Source organism: Marmota monax, unplaced genomic scaffold (assembly GCF_021218885.2).
Source record: "Marmota monax isolate L192 unplaced genomic scaffold, Marmota_monax_Labrador192_F-V1.1 WCK01_AAM20220418_F8-fsc00055, whole genome shotgun sequence".
NCBI classification, from domain to species: Eukaryota; Metazoa; Chordata; class Mammalia; order Rodentia; family Sciuridae; genus Marmota; species Marmota monax.
This window is the reverse complement of record NW_026695205.1, coordinates 1,324,877-1,347,513: the sequence shown is the minus strand read 5'-3', so window position 1 is coordinate 1,347,513 and position 22,637 is coordinate 1,324,877. Positions and strand designations below refer to the sequence as shown.

At 41.3% G+C, this 22,637-nt stretch overlaps 1 protein-coding gene across 4 annotated transcripts in view; it reads left to right on the top strand.

The window, feature by feature from the left end:
- Window positions 1–2,669: 2,669 nt before the first annotated feature.
- Fam20b (FAM20B glycosaminoglycan xylosylkinase) overlaps window positions 2,670–22,637 on the top strand; it is a 52,041-nt gene continuing 32,073 nt past the window's right edge. The window contains exons 1-3 of one of the 4 annotated variants that reach the window (XM_046430101.2): window positions 2,670–2,781; window positions 17,869–18,375; window positions 20,683–20,817. In XM_046430101.2, coding sequence (XP_046286057.1) covers window positions 17,999–18,375; window positions 20,683–20,817 — 512 coding nt within the window. In that variant the 5' untranslated portion in view covers window positions 2,670–2,781; window positions 17,869–17,998. Of the gene's footprint in view, window positions 2,782–3,284; window positions 3,642–17,868; window positions 18,376–20,682; window positions 20,818–22,637 lie in introns of those variants that run through there. The other 3 variants (XM_058574498.1, XM_046430102.2, XM_058574499.1) reach the window with 3 other exon arrangements.

Sequence of the window (22,637 nt, the reverse complement as noted above, 5' to 3'; positions counted from 1 at the left end):
GCCCAAAGTTAGAGAGGGACATTTAAATTCCCTCTCAGGTTTCAATTCAATGCACTGCAACATGTCAGTGCAGAGCTGGTACTCTACTGGGGGTGGGGATGAAATAAAGTCTCAGTTTGCATCTTTAAGAACCTTGTGGATTGCAGACAGGGGAGAGAGATGCAAAGAGCTCAGATACTTACACTCACAGTACATCCCACGAGTATTGAAAGGAGAATCACATAAGTCTTGACAAAGTGCTCTGATCTTCCAAGTGGGGGTTCTACCTAACCTGTGAATTTTCAAGAACAGGGATTAGGCCTTCTTTATCTATGCGTGGCCTGGGTCTAGCTCAGTGCCTGACACTTGGTAGACATTCATTAAATAAATAAATTAATGAATAAATGATTGAACACTTCTCCTACCAAGCATTATCTGCCCAGGATGTCTGTTATAAGTTCACATGGCACAGCCTAACTTTGGTTCATATTGTTCCTCTTCTCCTACCCATACTTTGCTCACCTCAATTCTCCTTCCCTCACAATATCCAGCCCACACTGTCTGCCTGGACTCTGAGTCTTTCAGTAATGAGTCTGTGCTGCATAATTTAAGTATCCTGTATTCCTCGCAGTTGCTTGCTGTGTGCTAGTCATGCAGCCTCCCTTCTAAAGTGATTGCATCACTCATGACACTTAAAATATATTATCTGCTATGCTGTCACTGGAGTAGTGGGCAGACACTGATGTCATGGAGTGTTGGACATGGTGCTGGCGCTGCACACACAGTCACAAAGGGCCTGGGTAATGTATTCTGGCAAAAAGATATCTGGAAGACAGAACAATTTTGCTGTCCGAAAGCTTTTGACACAGAGGCCCTGAACTCAGGGCTCTATATATCTAAGGACAGAAGAGGAGAAATTATCTGTCTTGCAGCACGTGGAATGGATGGATGTGAAATTAAGCACTGGAATGAGTTGCTGCCAGAAGCCATGAGCCCTCCCTCTCTGAAAAATCCTTAAACACAGAGGGGACCATTTGTCCAGGAAACCGAGACTGCAGGATGAGCTGACCTTCTCCTGAGTAGTGACAGGTGGAGTGTCTACCCTCACAGTCCTTGCCAGAGTTGCACAGAAGAAAGGACACTTTTGGGTAAAGTGTCTTAGAGAACTGTTGGTTTACCCTTTTGCTTTACGATTTTCTTATGCAGTTGAACAAGGTTCAGGGAGGTTAGCTGACTGCAGACAGAACTATGTTCCTGGGTAGAGAAATAAGGTAGATTCTCATTACCACCCAGCTCATTTTCTCAAGAATTATATATTCCATGGTCAGATAATGACCCTCAAACTTTTCAATACATCCTGTAAAAGGCAGATACAACGCCTTCTGCATTAGACAGTATGTTCCTTGCAGTGATTAATTCTTCCTCCCTAGCCAAATTATCCAGGTGGGTGTCAAATCCAATTATTTATCTAGGATCTCCTGATAGAAAGTGCTCAATACACACCTGAATTACAACTAACTTTACACAATGATTTGCAAGTACTTCTCCCCACGTTTCCTAATTTAATACAACAACCCTGAAAAGCAGGTACTATGATTAACTCCCATTTTCCAAATAAGGAAATTAATGTTCAGACAGATTAAGAGGCACATTCAATATACAGCCAACAAAGGAGAGTTCTTTCCAATACAATTTGCTCCTTGAATGAACTGTTGTGGGGGTGGTGAGGGGAGGGGTAGTCAGCTCAGTCTTTCCTCCCTGAAAAAAGTAGCAGCTCACTACCTTCCCTCCAGACACATAAGTACTATTCCATGGAGCAACGTATACCGTCCTACATCAGAGTCAGGCACACTAAATGCAAGATACATTGAATGAATGATACAGTCGATGTGCTGCATGAAGTCAGCGGAAAGCATATACCATAAGCGGAGGAAGAATCTTCCCTTCATTAATCCAGGGCCCCTGGTTGCAGAGCATGTGGGTCCAAGACGCCACCGACATGCCCTCATGAGGATTACAGTCCATTGCAAGGTACACATGTAAAACAACTAATTTTACAGCAAACGATTCACAATTCGGTTAAATACCACTCAAAGTGTGTAGCAGGGAACTCTGCACTGGTCGGAAGAAAAAGCGATTTGTGCTCAGTGTGATGAGGCTGGCTTCTTTCCATCAAAGGAGGCTACCTTTAGATGAGCAGAACCTCCAAGCACAAGGAAAGACAAATTAAAAGGGCCAAAAGGAGAAAGGAGACTGCTTCCCATAAACAGAACTTCATCATGGGACTGCAACTCTTCAGTCCCATTGCCTGGTTGCCCACCTGCAGAAGAGCAGGAAAGAAAAAGCGAAGGCCAGAGAGCGGGAGGCCAGTTTGTGTAAGCGGGGCGGGGAGGAAAGCCGAGACGAGATCCGGGACCGAGAGAGTTAAGCGGGACCCGCCCGGAACCGAAGGGGTTACGCGGGGCGGTCCGGAGCTCGTCCGGCAGGCCCCGCCCACCGGGGGCGGGGGCGGGGCCGCGCCAAGGGCGCCGCGGGATTGGCGGCGAGGAAGGCGTTACGCTGGGACCGTACCAAGAGTCGGGGCCGTGGAGGCGGGGGGTGGGTGTGGGACCGCCGGCTAGGGCGCGGAGAGGTGGCCAGGGAATGGCCGGGCCGGAGGTGGGCGGGAGCCGCAGCGGCGGCGGCGGCTGGGGGCGGTGAGAGCGGCGTGGGGCTGCCCCTCCCCGGAGGCGGCGGGGGCGGCCGGGGCCGCGCCGCACCGCACCGCGCGGGCGGCCATGGAGCGAGCCTAGGGCCCGACAGGTGAGCGGCGCAGGGGCGGAGAGGGCGCGCGACCCCCGCCCGGCGCGGCGCGGCGGGAAAGTGCGGGCCGGCGGCGGGCGGGGCGCGGTGCGTGGCGCGCGCCGGGGGCGGGGCGCCTCCCCGCGGGGTCGGGCGCGGGTGCCTCCGCGGTCCCGGGGCGCCTCGGGCGGGTCCCGGGTTGGGGGCCACGGTGGCCGCCGCTCGGAGGCAGGCAGGACCGTGCTTCCCTGCGGGCGGTCGCTGCTGAGGGGACGCGGCCTCGGCCGCCGCCTCCTGGCCCGCTTGAGGCGCGAGCCTTACCTGGGGCCGCCCGGGGTCCTTCTGGTGACACGCTCTCGCGCCCGAGCGCGGTCCCCAGAGGCGACTGGCCCGACTGCCGCCTCGTGTTGTGCCGAGCGCCCGTTGCGGCAGCCCTGGAGCAGGGCGCGCTGGCGGGGATCCTACCGGGCCCGCCGCGTGGCCGAGCGGCGCGGGTGACCTGCAGGCCCGAGGCGAGGCAGCCGTGCCCGGGGCCCGCGGTCTCCTCGGGGTCGTGCGCGCGGCGCTGGCGACGGGCACAACTTAAGGAAATGATACGGTAGTCCCCAGTGGGTTGTGCTGGAGATTTCATTTCCGGGCGTGACGGCCCCCGATTACGGGCTAACCGAAAGGTTGCCATTAATGCTGAACGAGAACCGTGGTCAAGCCGTGTCCTTGGTTGTGGAGAGTGATAAGACATTGGTTTTAATCAGGTTTTTGTTACCTGCCAGTCTTCGTATAGGAAGAGGAGTAGAGGGTACTGGAGAAAAAGTGGAGGGCACGGGCCACGGATGGTCATTATGGAATTAGCCGTTTTAAAGGCCACATCACCATTGGGATGGGTAAGGAGTTTATAATTTGGGAGTAGGGGAGGTGCTTGATACTGCCACTTGGATCTAAGGCCAGGTGTCAGTGCCATCCTTACCCGGTTTCCCTCTGGAGGTTTGATTTCTCACCTTGGAGGGTAGTGACATAGAAGCAATGATGTGGAATCTTTTCGCAATGAGACACTAGGACTTTATAAATCTGTGATGAGGTAAAGTTAATATTGCCAGTTATTAACCCTGCCTATCATCCTTGTAATGTAAAGTCGTGCATCAATTTTACTGTGCTTTTTTTTTTTTTTAAATTGGGCTAAAGACCTCATTGTGCTTATGTGTTACATTCCTTGAATTTATGCTGCACCTTTGAGCTTAGCTTAGAGCGCTTCCACATATATTATTTATCAACCAGACATGACATTGAGAACTGGTACAGGTGTTAAAGATACTAAATTAGTTGCCTAGACTCAACCAATCTGAGGTAGATTTAAAATTAAATTATTGGGCTAGAGCTATAACTCAAGTAGAGCTCTTGTCCAGCACACATATGGCCTTGGATTTGATCTCCAGCACTGGGGGTGGGGGGTGGGGAAGCTGGATTAATAACTTAAAAATTTGTGAAGATGTTGATCTTTGGCTCCCAGAACCATACAATAGAATCAGTTAACAGGAGGTCTTCCACATTTGAAATTGCTTGTCAAAAGAATAACAACAAGGCACTGCAAGTAATTCAGACTCATCCCCCTCATTCATGACAAAATACAGTGACAAAAAAGGACGGAGGTGAAAGATGATCAAGAACTTTGGGAGTTCATCACATTCCTGATGAAGATGTGAGGTTGATTTGCTTTGTTTCTTTAGAAATAGTAATAGGTGCATTTTGTTGAAAGAATAAAAACTCATGCCCCTTTTTTCTTTCTGGGTGCTTTGGATTAGGAAACAAGTCAGTTTCATCTTTATTATAATTCTTTGTGTCATAGAATTATTTTATGCTAAATTGATAATTCCTTCACTTTTAGTCAGTTCTCTTGGTTTTCATTTTTAGATTTTCTTTCACACAGCCTTAAAGCTTGTGTTTTTTCTCTTTTGACTATTGAGTTCCTAAATGAAATTTTCTTTGTTTCCTTTACTCTCAGGACAGACTTCAGCTTCCTGTGCTTTGTGTGACTATCATTTCGGTGGTGTAAACCTTGAATCCAGATACTTCATTTCTTAAATTGACAACTTTTTAAAATAGCTAACCACAGTAGTCCCCTCTTGGTGATTGCTATATTCTGATAATAGAGGGAGGAGGCTTCTGTTTGCATTTTGTGTGCACATTTGCAGAGGAGAAAAAGGAGACTGTCTTGTAAACCTAGACTGAGTGCCAGGTAGTTTTGTGAATTGGGGTGGGGAGCACAGTTATACTGAGGCCCTACAGTTTGTTGTAACAGGCAGATAGCAGTGCTTAGTACATAATAGGTGTACAAGAAATATCTGTTGAATGGCTGAATTGAAAATTGTTTGAGGGAAGAAGAAATAGCCTAGTATAGATGCCAAATTGTTTAGTTCCTCTTTTTATGAAGAGAAAAAAAGTCAAGAAAAATGTGTTTCAGATTTCCTGTTAGAAATATGCTGTGGAGGTACGTATCTGTGAAGGGTGTTATTTGCTGGAGCTGTCTTGAAGCTGGGTCCTTATAGTGTTCTAGCTAGTTGCAGCCTATACAGGTTTCAGTCAAGTACATCTTCACAGACTTGCTCCTCCAGCCTGTGATGGCTAGGGTGACTAACTGAGCAGTTAGATGAGTAGTCAGTGTTTTTGCATTACTGAAAGAGTTTAGAACCACTTGTGGTGGTGCATGCCTATAATCCCAGTGGCTCAGGAGGCTGGGGTAGGAGGATCACAAGTTTGAGGCCAGCCTCAGCAACTTAGTGAGACTCTGTCTCAAAATTTAAAAAGGTGGGGTGCGCTGGGGAAGTGGCTCAGTGGTTAGGTGCCCTTGGGTTCAATCCACAGTACCAAAAACAAACAAACAAACAAAAGCCTTAGAGTTCTTGATAATGACCATGTTAGCAGCATTGACTGATGACATTCTCTCATGCCCTATGTTGGGCAACTCCTCCTTCCACACCTGTTCACTCTCCCTCTTTGCCTTCGTTTAGCTGCCTCCATAATTCCTAAAGCCTAATGCATGTATTAGTGTGGGCTTGGGGTACAGAACAGAAGGCCTTACTTTACTGCTGAAACCAGCTTCTGACCAACTTAAAATATCAGCATGACAGAATGTTTAACATAGAAATGCCTAGAAGAGAATGTAATGTAAAGGTCTTGCTTCTGATTTGGTCTTTCTTACCAAAAACAAATGAAGAAATGCCTATCTGTGGACCTAAAACATGTTGGGGTGCATCTGCTATCCCAGTATGATATAAGAAATGGAGACTGATAAAGAAAGGAGACATTGTGCTTTGGTTTGTGTTTGATTTCAGTACTTTGTGGCAAGGAAATAGCCCCTTTGAGAAGAGTGTGCTAATTTGAGTACATTATAAAAGGAGGTCAAGGATATAAAATTATAAATGTGTCAAGAGGATAGAATCATGTATAGGGTGAGGTAGTAAAATCTGTCATTTCATGCTCTGGACTCTTGATGTTCTGCTGTGGTGTGGCAATACCTTGTTTGCCAAATGTTGTCGGAAAATAAGGTATTGTATTCAAAAATTCTTATTTTAGCCATATTTTTTATGGAAAACTTCTTACAATGTATTATATATTTTGCTTCTTTTTAAACAACATAGTTTAACCTTTTTTATTATCTCAAGGTTATGATTACTAGCATACATCACTGACAGTAATTAAGCAAGGCTTTGGGGTGATTGAGAAATGTACGTGTTTGGCCCCTCTGCTTTTTGAATTATTTAATCTGCTTTAAATTAGTCAGCTTGTCCTTTCCTTCGGGGGCAGGAAAGCTTGTGTACAACTTCTAATCTTCTGGGGAGTAGAAACCCAGATCATGCTGCTTCCAGAGATTGAATGTAAAGCAGCTACATGATGTTCTAGCAGCTCTTCTGAGTATTAGTACTTGAACTTGATAACCATGATTTGGCAGCAAAAAGACCTTTTTTATTCATTTCTTATTTGGCTCAGTGAATTTGCACCTTGTATAGATGCGTATGTTTGTGTACTTCTTCCTGTCTTAAAAAGTATATAGTATGAAAGCAGTAGTTTTTCAGGCAGTGATACTTGAAGATATGGTTTCAGTCCTGTGTTGTATCATTCTTGGGCAGTGTCTTCTCTAGCAGTCTCCATTCTTCCTCTTAGCATTCCCAGATCTTTACTCTTAATCCAGGCTATCATCAGGAACCAGATTAGTAATAGCAGTAGCCTAGAAAGGTGGGATCAGGGTATACAGAAGACAGCAACTTCAGTAATTTAAAAATCAGTGTATAAAATTGGTAAATGTATTAAATACTTCTCTATTTTTACTGTACTATCTGAATTCTTTCTAGGGCTTTTTTTTTTTTTTTTTAAGAGAGAGAATTTTAATATTTATTTATTTTTTTTTAGTTTTCGGCGGACACAACATCTTTGTTTGTATGTGGTGCTGAGGATCGAACCCGGGCCGCACGCATGCCAGGCGAGCGCGCTACCGCTTGAGCCACATCCTCAGCCCTCTAGGGCTTATTTCCCTATATCTGTAAAAGTTCATCTTTACACCCCAGTGTTACTTGTTCAGAAGAAATGCTTATAACCACAGAAGTTGCTCTTCCTTGCTCTTCACTTTTCTTAATTCAACAGACATTTATCAAGTGACACTCACATGCCCTGCACTGTGCTAAGCTCTTGAAAATATAAAGAGAGAGTAAAATATATTTCCTGTTCTCAAGGGACTCACAATATACTAGAGAGACAAGTATGCCAAAAAGTGTAGGTGTGCTGTGTATTCTAACAAAGAGATCATTCCTGAAAGCACCCAGCTATCACTTCAGTACAGGCCTCTTTGAGATTCAGATATTTCTGAAAGTGTTTTCCCGTGGACTCTCACTTTGCCATACCCTAGAATATAAGGTTAAACATTGAAGTGCTAGCTGGACACAATGGCACACCTATAGTCCCAGGCAGCAGGGTTGCTTGAGCCCATGAGTTCAAGGCCATCCTGGGCAGCATAGCAAGACCTTATCTCAACAGAAAAAATTGAGGTACAGTTGTTACATAGAGCTTATAACCTTCCCAAGAACTGGCAAATTTAACATTTAAAATGAAAGTATGCCTGGTGAGGCGGTGCACGCCTGTAATCCTAACTGCTCTGGTAGCTAAGGTAAAAGGATCACAAGTTCCAGGCTAGCCTGAGAAACTTAACAAGATCTTGGCTCAGATTAAAATAAAAAAGGCTGGGGTTGTAGCTCAGTGGTAGAGTGCCCTGGGCTCAATCCCTAGTACCACACATGCACACAAAAGGTAAGGATATAAAAAGCTGGAGGAAAATCTTATTTGAAATTCCATATCCCTACACTGTATAGTAATTGCATTCTATAATATAGCCTTAATTGGTGGTTATGCATTGGCAATTGAGGAGTGAAATACCTAAAACATAAGAAACTTCATTATACCTGGCTAATTTAAAGCATGCAAATTCATACTCATTTCCATTGAGTATCTAGATCACTGAACAATGACTATCTTGGTTTTTTGAAACAAATCCTATTGCTAGCAGTATGTGCTGATTTTTTTTTTCCAGTTTTCAAGGAAAGTTAGAGGGTTTCCCTGAATTAAAGATTACACAGGACAGATTGCAGGGTTTTTTCCAAAAAGAGAAAACACTCTTGCCTATTTATTTCATTTTTACTTTCACACCCAAGAAGAAAAACCTGCCTCAACACATCGTTAATGCCTTTTAGTTGACTACCTTCACAAGGAGCTGATAAAGAGGACCTTACATAAGAGTGTCAGGTTATAGATACTGTATGAATGTTTAAGTGGTCGAGAAAACAAGGTAAATCTAACACTCCAACTACTTTTGACTATGTATGAATTAGGTTTTATATGCCTGAAACTTTCTCAAGGCTTATCTTTTTTTTAATATTTATTTTTTAGTTTTAGGTGGACACAATGTCTGTATTTTATTTTTATGTGGTGTTGAGGATTAAACCCAATGCCTCATGCATGCTAGGCGAGCACTCTACCACTGAGCCACAACCCTGGCCCTCAAGATTTGTCTTAAGAGCTTTAGGACATGCAGAGTTGTCTGGCTTAAAACTAGTTTTTGAAACCGACGACTACTGTGAAAGACATTTGATTTCAGCTTTGTGTGTGAAATAGAGTGAGTGTCTCTTTTGGTTACATTGAATATAGTAGAATTGAACTTTGTAGAGAAAAGAAACAGGTTAAATTGGTGATAGAGATTCCCAGTCTTTTGCTTCACATTGTAGTTTGAAGATACCTATTCACTTACATTTTTTATCTACTTCTACAGATTTGAGAAGAAATTTGGTTCAGGGATGTAAGACTACTATTTACTACTAAACTGTTAATTTTAGATACACAAACACACACACATTCTTTAGGCCTCTAGTTATGTAACTGAAAATAAAATACTATAGGATTTTGACTCCAGTGAGGGTTATTTTCTTTGCCATTCTTTCTTCTGTTAGGAGGTCATCTTTGGATTTTTTAACAGTGACTAAAGTGATTAGTATGGCTCTTCTAGGCACAAGTCAGCACAGTATCCATGGTAATATCATTCATTTTTTTTTTTTTTTTAGAGAGAGAGAGAGAATTTTAATATTTTTTTTTAGTTTTCGGCGGACACAACATCTTTGTTTGTATGTGGTGCTGAGGATCGAACCCGGGCCGCTCGCATGCCAGGCGAGCGTGCTACCGCTTGAGCCACGTCCCCAGCCCTATCATTCACTTTTAACAAACCCTGTAAGTTAGGTAGTAGTGCTCTCTGTTTTCATTTTTCACATGTGGAAACTGAGTCCCAGGTCCCACATTAGGTGGTAACCATGCATTCAGGCCCAGGCATTCCTTTTTTTTTTTTGATACTGGGGATTAAACTCAGTGGCACTTTACCACTGAGCTGTACTCCAACCCTTTTTTTAAAAAGGTAAGTTTGCCTGGCTTTGAACTTGTGATTGTTTTGCTTAGCCTACTAAGTAGCTGGAATTACAGGCATGCTGTATGGTGCCTGGTCAGACACAGGTGTTCTGAATCCATAGTATATGTTCTTTTCTCCTCTGCTATAGAAAGCTTTTATTTAGAATAAGAAGGTGAATTAAGAAGCTATTTCTTAAGTGGAGAATTGGCAATGAAAGGAAAAATACCTATAGACACTATCTAATTATTTTGTATTAGTTTTGAATTTTAGTTGAAGACTTCCATTTAAAGAGAAAGAGGGAGAAGAATGTGCTGTTGTGGCAGGCAAGTAGGTAGCAGAGCAGAAGTGGGCTCATTTTCTGGGAGTACTTGATGTTTACTTAGGTAATAAAAACTTGCTGTTTGGTATTGGAGATTTTGATTTCCTGGAAGGAAGAACACGTTGCTAAGTGGAAAGATTGTTGAATGCTCTTGATTTTACTTATAACCACTGACACTAATCAGGAGAAACTACATTTATATCTAAGGGGCAAGGGATATAAATTCATAATAGTTAATAATTAACACAGTGCTGTAATGTCACCACCAGTTAAAAAGCAAAAAAGACTCAGCCCAGGGGTAAAATGTGTGTGTCTACTTTTCATACTGAAGGGTTGTGGTTTTGCTGTTATGAATTGGCTAAAATATAAAGATTAAGCATTATCAACTGAGTATGTATACTTTGTGTAAGGTGAGCCTTGATTGAGCTACATATGTCTGAATAGAGCTCTAAAGTTTTATAAGTCCATTTTAGTAATCCTGTTGAGATTCTTGTTAACACAAGAATCTATTTCTTCTTGTGTTAAACTTTTTAAATGATTGAACCCAAGGCCTTGCACATGGTAGACAAGTGCTCTACCACTGAACTACATCCCTAGCCCTTGTGTTATCATTGAGACTTTCTTAATTATGTATCTTCCTAAAAATCTACAGTGATGGTTGGAAAGACAGAAGTGTCATATAACTTTTATTGTGAGTATATTGTTCCACAGGAAGCATTAATAAACCAGGTGTGGTGGTGTGCACCTGTAATCCCAACTACCAGGGAGACTGATGTGGGTGGATTGAGAATTTGAGGCTAGCCTGGGCAACTTAGCAAGACTTGTCTTAAAAAAAAAAAAATGGTGTTAAATTATTTACAAGTATGACCTAACAGTTTGAATCTTTATTTACATTTAATAGTTAATTTAATGTTTTCTTCCTCCCTGAAAGAGTTGTTTTTAGTCCCATGTCCTTTCTCCTGGTATATTTAATATCTCCAAAAGAGTCGATAGATGAGAATAGATGTAAGAATGTTGTACAGCTCTCCCAAATTTAGAGGCTTCAGATTTTTAGGTCAGCTGCTCTCAGCTGCTTGGTTCCTGTCCACGTGATATAAGTTGGGGTCACTTGTGTGGCTCTATTCAGCAGGCAATTCAACTAAGACTAGAATGCCCTTGATAACTTCATTTCACTGTCTGGCATTTCAGCTGCAGTGGCCAGGATAGCTAGGAGCCAGCCAGGCTTCTCTCTGTATAGGTCATTCATTTTGTTGTCTAGCTCAAGCTTCTTTACATGGTGGCTAGATCCCAAGAGTAAAAATGGAAGCCACTAGAGGTAGCAGCGAGGTGCAGATATGGCACATAGTTACTTCCACTGCATTCTGTTGGTCACAGCAAAGTTGCATCAGTAGAAGGAAAGGAAAAGGAGGAAGGAAAGGGGAAGTACTAGAGACTGAATTAAAACAAATTATATTCCATGCTTTTATAATTATGTCAAAATGAATCCTATTTCATGTATAACTAAAAATGACCAATTAAAAAAAGGAAAAAAAAAAAAAAAAAAAAGCAAGCTACAAACCATCCCAAATTCAGGAGGACAAAAAGTAGGCTCTACCTCTTAATGGGAGGAGTTGTTGGTGTCTATCTTTGTAGACAGTCAACAAAAAGCTCTTAATAAATTCAGATCTTTTTTTTTTTTTTTTGGTAGTTGTAGATGGACAGCGTGCCTTTATTTTATTTGTTTCCTTTTTTTAATATATATAAAGTTTTTTAAGTGGACACAATATCTTTAATTTACATTTATGTGGTGCTGAGGATCGAACTCAGTGCCTCAACCCCAGCCCTCCTTTACTTTTATGTGGTGCTGAGGATCAAACCCAGGGCCTCAAACATGCTAGGCAAGCACTCTGCCACTGAGTCACAGACCCAGCCCAGATCTTACTTCTTATACTCACCAAACCTTCAGAATTTTGCTGAAACTGGCAATTAGCAGGAAAGAAGTTTGTTGTAGTTTCTATTCAGGATGGAGGGGAGGGAGATAAATATTATCATGTAGTAGTTATTAAGTGAATTCTACCCCTCTGCCACAGATCTCCGATACTAGTCCTCTGCATGAAATACTTGTAACTGAACGTTGATTTGCCTTGTGGCACTTAATCAAAAAGGGTGTTTGTTGTATACCACTTATGTATTAAGAGCCTGTCTTGAACATTGAATTGGAAATGCAAAAAAAGTGAAGCTTTTTTGTTTACTGAGATTTCCACTTTTAGTTGCTATGAACAAAGGTTGGGATTTCTTCTCTGTAACTTCAGAAGTAGTAAGTGTGAAATCGTCAACCAAAATTAGAGGGCAATCCAAAGGGACTCTGGTACTAGTGAGGCTTAGAATCCCACTAGTGGCTCATAATATCTCCAGTAAAGTAGTAAGCATTGGACAGGTATTGTTATATTCTTTAGCAGTCATATATGTTGGATTTTGTCATGTGATTTCTAGACCTTTGCACTGACATATTTTTGTGTATCTGTTCCTCCAACATCAGTCAGATTTTTAAATTTGAGAATTTTACACTAAGATCTCACTTTTTCCCGTGGAATCTATATCTCTTCTCTGGAAACAACTTTACGGTCATGTTTGTCCTTTATAAAAATGTTTATCACCCGTGTAGGATGGTGGTGTGTGTGTCTGTGAAGAACTAGAGTAAAAGAGCTGCGTGGGGAGCCCTATGTAGCTGGTGGAGCTGAGAGTGAAGCCAGGGTTCAGTAGGAAGTTTCCTTGTAAAGGTCTACTTTCCAGAACTCCCAGTTGAAGCCAGCTTTTAGTGTGAAAGCTATTTACAAATGTATCATTTACACTGGCTTTTTTATATTGTAACATTTTTTTGAGTTGTGTTACTACCTTGAAACTACTTGTCCTTTGAGGTAGGCTTTTTTTCCATATAACAGAAACATGACAATAAATGACCATAATATAACTGGACATTGTGCGACAATGTGAGACATTTATAGTAGGAAGTCAGGGCGGCATGAAATATAGCAGGTACACTCCTCTGGGAATGCTAGGGAGGTTTTTATGAATAGTTTGGAATATACCCATGATCTTGCTTTTATTTCCTTAGTATCTTAAATGGGGATTTTTTTTTCCTACAAATCTGGTTTGCAGATTATATAGTATGCTGCTTGTCTCAATAAGAAAGGACAATAATATAGCCTGGATACCTTGTCTTGGGCATCCTCTCGAACATAAAGGAATAAAGTGGACCCTTCTAAGGAGCTAGATTCTGCAAGGGGTATTAAGAACTGTATATGAGAAGGTATTATACATGGCACAAAGTAGTTATGTACTGGCTGAAAGGAGGGAGAATTTACCATAGAGTGTGCAGGAGGGTCCAAAAACAGCCTTGGAGATGAGCCTCGAAAGGGAAGGAGATGGGAATAAAAGGTCAGAGAAAGGGATTTTGAGGATTTTCAGGAGTGAGGAGTGGTAGGGGCAAAGGGGCAACTACACATGACTGGAAGGTTGTGTTCAAATGGTCCATTTAGTGTAAACTGAGAAGAAGAACAATGAGAAGGATGTCTGGCTTAAAGCCATTTAGGGTAGGGCTTTGATGCCTTGCTAAGGAATGTGCACTGTCAAAAGGTGGTTGAGTGATCAGAAACCTAATTTTGGCTGTAGTAAGTGGGCTGGATTGAGAGCCTGGAAGCCAGAAGCCAGTTCTTTCTGGAGTCCAGTAGGAGGTGATGGGGACACTGCAGTAAGTTGGTGTCTGGAAATGGAAGGCAGTGGTAAAGAACATTGCAAAATCACGATCTTACTTCTTCTACCAGGATGTGGTGACTAATCAATCACAAACATGAATGCTTGCTCAGCCTGTTTTTTTTTTTTTTTAACCTGCCCTTACTACCAGTCTTCAGAGGTAAATAGTGATATAATGTAACATTGAAATTCTTCAGTTCCAGTAATATATCTGTCCTAGCTGAGTGAATGAATTATTTGCAACCTTGACTTGGTGAGTGTGTTCTTCTGAGGCCTATTCATAAGGTAATATTTCAAAACTTAAAAGCACACAAACTTTGATTGCAAAATCAGTTCATTTGTCTTATATGAATTTTGGAACTACTAGAACTTTTCATTGCATTGATAATTTAAACAAAACAAAATCAGGGCTCTGGGTGTAGTTCAGTGATAGAGCTGTTGCCTAGCATGCATGAGGCTCTAGGCTCAATCTCCTCACCACAAACAAAACAAAAAGAAACATAACAAAACACAGTCTGAACCTGTATACTATATGTTTACATAGTTTGAGAGTGGATTTTCTTTATTCTGCATGAAATGCACCACACCATTAGATAATGTTTTGTAGAAAGGATAAGCCTGCTTACCTAACCCCTTCACGCCAGAACTGTACCGTATGCATCTGTAGGTGTCTGCATTGCCGATGCAGGTAGACTTCCATATTGCCTTTTGTCACTGCTGCCTCAGAAGTGTACTGTTGAACAAATAATTGAAAACATTGTGTGGTTTAGGTTGGGTTAGAACTAGCAACAGTATCGGAAACCCGCTCTCCCGACACTGCTGTTATCAGTAGTCACAGGGAACTGCTGTACTGAGTTCCATACTAAATTTGATATCATCACAGTTACATTTTAGATGCACTTGAATTGTCTTTGTTTCAGCTAATAATTACTTCCTGGGAGTTGATGATGAAGCAAAACAGGTGGCTGGGAATAATTAGAATTTGACTCTCACTTTATGCTTTCTTCATAAAAATGAGCAAGAAAGGAGTGGTTAATCACTGAGAATAAACTTCACATCAGCTGGGTTATGACAAAGTGTTGCCCTTAGAACATGTTTTTTAGACTGTTAACAGCTGTTGTTACCGTACCAGGGTAGCAATCTCAAATGTAGATGGAGTATCTATGTCAATGGACCTTTATTTTATTTATGTATTTACATGTGGTGCTGTGAATCAAACCCAGTTCCTCACACACATCAGGCAAGCTTTCTACCACTGAGCCATAACCTCAGCCCTAGACAGACTGAGTATCTTAGCCTCAGCCCTTTGCTCTATCATTTGTTATGATTTTATTTCTTCGATTAAAGGTTTGAGTTGTTAAATGATTGGAGAGCAAACCAGTACCCTGTTATCTTCTTGTCATCATCTTCTTACCCCAGTGCCGCAGTGCCGCATTCTCTTTAGACATATAGCAGAGCAATATGCTTGTGCATGTTTGTAAATGGTCCTGTGGAGTGAAAAGCAACCTCTCGGTATGCAAATGAGACTGAACTATATGTTCTTGACACCCTTGCAAAAATATTGTATTTGGAATCTTCTAGCTTGAGAATTTCCCAGAGTGCAGTCAGCTCATACTGGAAGCAACACTTCTTTAGGTGAACACCATTAATATCCTTTGTGCACCTGACCATTCTAGACTTAGTAGTATTGTAGTGCCAGGTTTCATTAGTTTTCTGTCATATTCTAATGGCCAGATGACATAGGGAAATGTTTTTCCTTAATTTATCCAGATTTGATTATACATTTTTTGCAGGGATTTTAATTTTGAAAAACAATTAGTGAAAGACTAATTAAGTAGAGATATGTGTCTGTGGGTGGTTTAAATACATAAGTAACAGTTCTAATCTGTTCAGGATTGCTGGCAATGGATATTTGGAGGAGTTATTATTCTCTGCAACCTCTTTGGCATTTTTTTTTTTAATTTTTTATTGTGGGTTGTTCAAAACATTACAAATTTCTTGACATATCATATTCCACACTTTGATTCAAGTGGGTTATGAACTCCCACCTTCACCCCATACACAGATTGCAGAATCACATCAGTTACACATCCATTGATTTACATATTGCCATACTAGTGTCTGTTGTGCTCCGCTGCCTTTCCCATCCTCCACCCTCCCCCCTCCCCACCTCTCCCCTCCCCTCCTCTCCTCTCTCTCTACCCCCTCCACTGTATAACCCTGAGGGTCTCCTTCCATTACCATGCAATTTCCCTTCTCTCTCCCTTTCCCTCCCACCTCTCATCCCTGTTAAATGTTAATCTTCTTCTCCTGCTCTTCGTCCCTACTCTGATCTTAGTTACTCTTCTTATATCAAAGAATACATTTGGCATTTGTTTTTTAGGGATTGGCTAGCTTCACTTAGCATAATCTGCTCTAATGCCATCCATTTCCCTGTAAATTCTATGATTTTGTCATTTTTTAATGCAGAGTAATACTCCATTGTGTATAAATGCCACATTTTTTTTTATCCATTCGTCTATTGAAGGGCATCTAGGTTGGTTCCACAGTCTTGCTATTGTGAACTGTGCTGCTATGAACATCGATGTAGCAGTGTCCCTGTAGCATGCTCTTTTTAGGTCTTTAGGGAATAGACCGAGAAGGGGAATAGCTGGGTCAAATGGTGGCTCCATTTCCAGCTTTCCAAGAAATCTCCATACTGCTTTCCAAATTGGCTGCACCCATTTGCAGTCCCACCAGCAATGTACAAGTGTACCCTTTTCCCCACATCCTCGCCAGCACTTGTTGTTGTTTGACTTCATAATGGCTGCCAATCTTACTGGAGTGAGATGGTATCTTAGGGTGGTTTTGATTTGCATTTCTCTGACTGCTAGAGATGGTGAGCATTTTTTCATGTACTTGTTGATTGACTGTATGTCCTCCTCTGAGAAGTGTCTGTTCAGGTCCTTGGCCCATTTGTTGATTGGGTTGTTTGTTCTCTTATTGTCTAATTTTTTGAGTTCTTTGTATACTCTGGATATTAGGGCTGTATCTGAAGTGTGAGGAGTAAAGATTTGTTCCCAGGGTGTAGGCTCCCTATTTACCTCTCTTATTGTTTCTTTTGCTGAGAAAAAACTTTTTAGTTTGAGTAAGTCCCATTTGTTGATTCTAGTTATTAACTTTTGTGCTATGGGTGTCCTATTGAGGAATTTGGAGCCCGACCCCACCGACTGTAGATCGTAGCCAACTTTTTCTTCTATCAGACGGCGCGTCTCTGATTTGATATCAAGCTCCTTGATCCATTTTGAATTCACTTTTGTGCATGGCGAGAGAAAGGGATTCAGTTTCATTTTGTTGCATATGGATTTCCAGTTTTCCCAGCACCATTTGTTGAAGATGCTATCCTTCCTCCATTGCATGCTTTTAGCCCCTTTATCAAATATAAGATAGTTGTAGTTTTGTGGATTGGTTTCTGTGTCCTCTATTCTGTACCATTGGTCCACCCGCCTGTTTTGGTACCAGTACCATGCTGTTTTTGTTACTAATGCTCTGTAGTATAGTTTGAAGTCTGGTATCGCTATACCGCCTGATTCACACTTCCTGCTTAGCATTGTTTTTGCTATTCTGGGTCTTTTATTTTTCCATATGAATTTCATGATTGCTTTCTCTATTTCTACAAGAAATTCTTTGGCATTTTTTATGAGTTCCTGTCCTACAAAGTATCATACAATTTGTATTTGAAGAAGATAAGAACTGGAAAAGTAACCAAAAACTGGTGGGTTTGAATATTCAGAAGTCCATAATGGATTTTGAAAAGAGAAAAATGAAAGTTAAGAAACTATGCACGTCTGAAAGTTTTGCTTTTGTTGTATTTCTTTTTCCTCATCGTTTTGTTAATTATTAGCCATGTACACCCAAAGAACTCCTAGGTGGTTCTGCATCCCAATTAAAACAGGGATATTTCCTCACTTTCAGTACCCAGTTCTTACTTGTAAATAAGGTCCTTCTCAAGAGTAGTTTATTTTAAATTATTGGGTCTTCTTAAATTTGGGATTAGCAATTCCAGAAGGGTAAATAACATGCTAGAGTCTTATATAGGGGTAGGACAGAATTCCTGACCAAATTTTGCTTTGTATTTGACTTGCAGGAATTGTGGGGGCACTCCAGTGAAGAAATGGACGAGTGTGTGTAATCATGGAATCTCCTTGCTGACCATCACCACCTGCTCTCTTTAATAAGTGAGAGAGTGGGTTAGGGGAGGAAGAAAAGAGGTCACCATGAAGCTTAAGCAGCGAGTTGTGCTGTTAGCAATACTCCTTGTCATCTTTATCTTCACCAAAGTTTTCCTGATTGACAACTTAGATACATCAGCTGCCAACCGGGAGGACCAGAGGGCTTTTCACCGAATGATGACTGGCTTGCGGGTGGAGTTGGCACCCAAGCTGGACCACACCTTGCAATCACCATGGGAGATTGCAGCCCAGTGGGTAGTACCCCGAGAAGTGTACCCTGAAGAGACACCAGAGCTGGGGGCAATTATGCATGCCATGGCCACCAAGAAAATCATTAAAGCCGATGTAGGTTATAAAGGGACTCAGCTGAAAGCCTTACTGATACTTGAAGGAGGACAGAAAGTTGTCTTCAAACCTAAGCGGTGAGTCTTCATCTCAGAAGCTATGCATGCTGTTGGTTGATTGACTTAACCAGAGAGAGAGATGTAAGAGTGTTTATTTCTCCTCTTTGTATTCTCAGTAAAATGAAGGAAGTAGACTAGAATATCTTTGGAGTTGTGTCTAGTTGTGAAGGTTCTGTGATTCTTTTGAGTAGAGGCAATATATAGGAACAGGTTTTGGTTCCTTTAAAAGACTGAAATTTTTAACAATTAGAGTTATCCTTGATTTCTAATTATCAGATAACTACTGTGAGTCAGGTGTTAGAGATACAAAATGAATTGGTCAGGAAATAAGCAACTTATCACCAAAAAATGTACAGCTAAAGATTGGATAACCATGTTAGTGATGCTGTAGAGTAGGAGTTACCCAGAGTTGTGGGGGGACTAACCAGAGCCCCTTTCAGTGCTGAAGTATTGATTCTTTCACATAGTTTTGTGTTTGAGCAGTTGTAGATTTATAGATTTTTTGGATTCCAGAAATGTAAGCGATCAGTGTTTGCCTGGAACTGGGAAGTATATGTTGTATGAAAGATGTAGAAATTAGGCAAGTTGAAAAATGTAAACTTTTGGAGAACAGAAATGTCTGATTGGCTGGTAATGTGGGAAAAGTATGGTTACATGGGTAGATCTGATTTCTGTTGAATGTACACCATTTGCCAGGCATTATACCAAGTACTCTTTGTATCTGTAAATGCTTTCATTTGTTGTTTTAATCAGCTTTTTAACCACTGTGACCAATAGGCCTGACAAGAACAATTAGAGAAGGAAGAGTATATTTGGGGGTTCACTGTTTCAAAAGGCTTAGTCCATAGACAGCCATCTCCATTCTTTGGGGCCCAAGATGAGGCAGAACAAACATCATGGTAGAAGAGTGTGATAGAGGAAAGCAGCTCAGAACATGGCACCAGAAAACAGAAAGAGCTCCACTCAACAAGGACAAAATATGTACTGCAGATGCATGCCCCCAGGGACCCACCTCCTCCAGTCATACCCTACCTGCCTACCGTTACCAACCAGTTAATCCCTATCAGGGGATTAATTCACTGATTGAGTTAAAATCCTCATAACCCAGTCATTTCATCTATAAACTTTCTTGCATTGTTTCACACATGACCTCATATATAAACCATAACAGTTCTTATTTGTAGAATAAGAAACAGTGTTAGTGACTTGACAAGGTTACCTCACAATAATCATTTGTGGTTTGAACCCAGATCTGTCAGAATTGTGAGCAGCTTGTATTCTGCCACATACATAATTCTTCAAGCTTCTTTCTTTGCTTTCCTGGAGCACCCATCATCAAAATTGCTAATTTAGTTCTAAAGTGTGGTCCTCGACCTCTCAGATTATAGCTTGAGAGATTAGCTGTTTGAACAAAGTAATGGATAGAAGACAAACTGAAAATAAAAATCATATTTATCTAGAAAGAGATAAGTTATGAGTATTTTGTGTTTAAAGAAGAGGAGGTCCTCTCCACACCTACTGTTTGTACATTAGAGAATTAAGGTTGAGATGGAATGTGTCAGAAGATAGATGTTCGTGATAATGTGCAGTATGGACAGAACTCATGTTCAGACAAAGTATAAATGAAGGGGAGAGAGGCCAAAATGATAAATAAAGGAGGTAGCAACAGAAAAAGGCATAAAGCCTAGTCACTACTTGCTTGTCTCAGGTCTTATTGCCCCTGCAGCCTTCCCATTACTTTCTTCTTCCAGATTGTCCTGAAAATTCTTCCCTAAAATACTTAAATTATCACTGTGCTCCTTAACTTTAAAACATCCAAGGACTTCCCTGGCACAAATGATTATTGTGAGGTGACCCACTGGATAACACCTAGCCTCTATAGCCTACTGATCAAGGGCCCCACAGTCTGGTCCTCCTTGATATGCTATGCCTTATCTCCCTTTGCTTTTTGTTCCTATCAAACTGGGTCCTTATTTCCCCCCACCATCCACTGGGTAGCCCGAGCCTACTCCCTTGCCCACCCAGCTTCTGCATGGCCCCTGGAAGAAGGCGTGAACTCAGTCACTGCACATACTGACCAGTGTTTCTTTACACCAGGCACTATCGAAGGTTGGGGAAGGTGGTTGGCAGGGTTTCAGTACTTTTAGAAATTGACTTCGTCCCTAAACAGCCAGCAAAATGCTGTTCTGACCTCCAGGGCCTCACAAGCTATTTAGAACTGCTGTAAGTGCAAATTGATGTCCTTGGTCAAACTCTGATGTCCTTCACTAGAAGGATAGGAGTGATTTATTGGCAGTTACTGTATGAATTTTGCTGTTTTGTCAGTGACTTAAGATGGATCACTCTGCAGAGAGGAGGGTCTGAATCTGCCAAGTTGAGACAAGCACCTTTCTTTGCAGCCACTGTGGTTTCAGCATTTCTGGAGCTTGGTTGTCCATGTCCTACTCTCAGACATAGAAGGTATGTGTAGGTAGTTGACATATATAGGAATACAGTGACACTTATATACACATTTTCCCTTACACTACCAAAGTAATTTTTTTTTCAACATAGCTGTATTTATTCTGGAAGTAAATTGATTTTTATAGGCAAAAGCTGCAGTTATAGTAGAAAAGGAATAAGAAGGCAGGAGCCCAGAACTAGGTAGAAGTGAATGAATGATCTTAGAACATATTGGAAGGGACCTTGAAGATTAGCTAACCAAACTATTTTATAGATGAGGAAAATGAGATTCAGAGTTCTGAACTTCCATGTTCTCACAGCCAAAATATGAGCTGAGGATTCAGATGCCTGACTCCAATACAGTTCTTTCATTTTGATTCTTATTCTTTTCCTTTTTCCTTCCCTCCCTTCTCCTCCAGCCCTGGATTCCTCTAGGGTTTTACATTTCTTTGCAGTAGCCTTTAGATGTATTGGGAAGCTCTTCAATGCTTCACTTCCTGGAATGTGCTGCATATCACCACATAGCTTCCTGGGACTTCACTGAAGTCCTGAAAAATAAAGTATTCAAGAACTGTCCCCCAGCTTTATGGGTAGACTTTACCTGTAATAGAGAGAAAAGTGTTGTAGTAGTATTTAAAAATTGAAATTTAATTTAGAGGCAGCCAGTGTAAACCTAAGAAACCTAAACGATCATTTGTATGGGGAGCAAAAAATATGTGGCATGTGGAATATGCTAAGAAAAATTGTGCCCACCCAAGTGATGATGCTGTTTTCTAACTTGAATGCTTCCTCACTTTGCCTTGAAGACATGTTTTTGTGATGCGATTTCACTTTGTACTCTAAGGTCATTTAAGTTGGAGGCCACTACCTTATAGTGCCATTTTCCACTTGTAGTTGTTTCAGCATTGGGAATTTCACTGTCCTTAGTGGAACTGCTTTCCTTCACTTCAGTCTCTTATTTCTATTTTACAGTTCCATTGTGAAATCTATTAGGTCCCCTTTGATTCAGGAATGCAAGTGAGCAGTAGAAGTCATAGGTGAATTAAATATTAAGATATTGTGTCCCTCTACAACTAAAACAATTTTTAAAAATTCTTTTAAGATGATTAGTATAAATATGCTGGTTTTCTTATCCTTTGTTTATGTCATGTAGGTGGTTTAAAATTCATCAGAGTGTAGTTTAAGATGAAAGATACCTTTGAAATGACCTCCCGGGGCTGGGGTTTGTGGCTTAGTGGTAGAGTGCTTGCCTAGTACGAGTTAGGCACTGGGTTTGATCCTCAGCACTACATAAAAATAAATAAATAAAATAAGGTATTGTGTCCATCTACAACGAAAAAAATATATTAAGAAAGAAAGAAATGGTCTCCTGCTCTAACCCTAATATTGTAGATAAGGAATCTGAGACCCGGAGCACAGAGGGTTTTACTCAAGGTTACCCAGTCAAGTAACAAAGAGCCACTTTCAGCTCTTGCTGCCAGGCCAGAATGGTTATTCAAGCAGCTTTCTTCAGAAGTACTTTTGCCTTCTCACTAAAAAAAAATTAAGCAGTGTCAGGACTATTTTTCCCAAAGAAATTTAAACTTCTTTTATAAGCCTTACCACAGCCATTCTGGTAAGCTGAAGTTTTTCCTTTATTTCTTTAGTTCGCTATTTAGTAGACGTTTATTAAGCACTAACTGTAGGTTTAACACTATTCTGGCAATATACAGATGGTTCTTGCCTTCCAGAAAATTACTATGTAGCTGTATTTTAACTGCATTGAAAGCCTGTTAGATGGGTAACAATAACATCTTCCATGTTTTGGTCATTGAATGATTGCTAGGGCAGATAGGGAA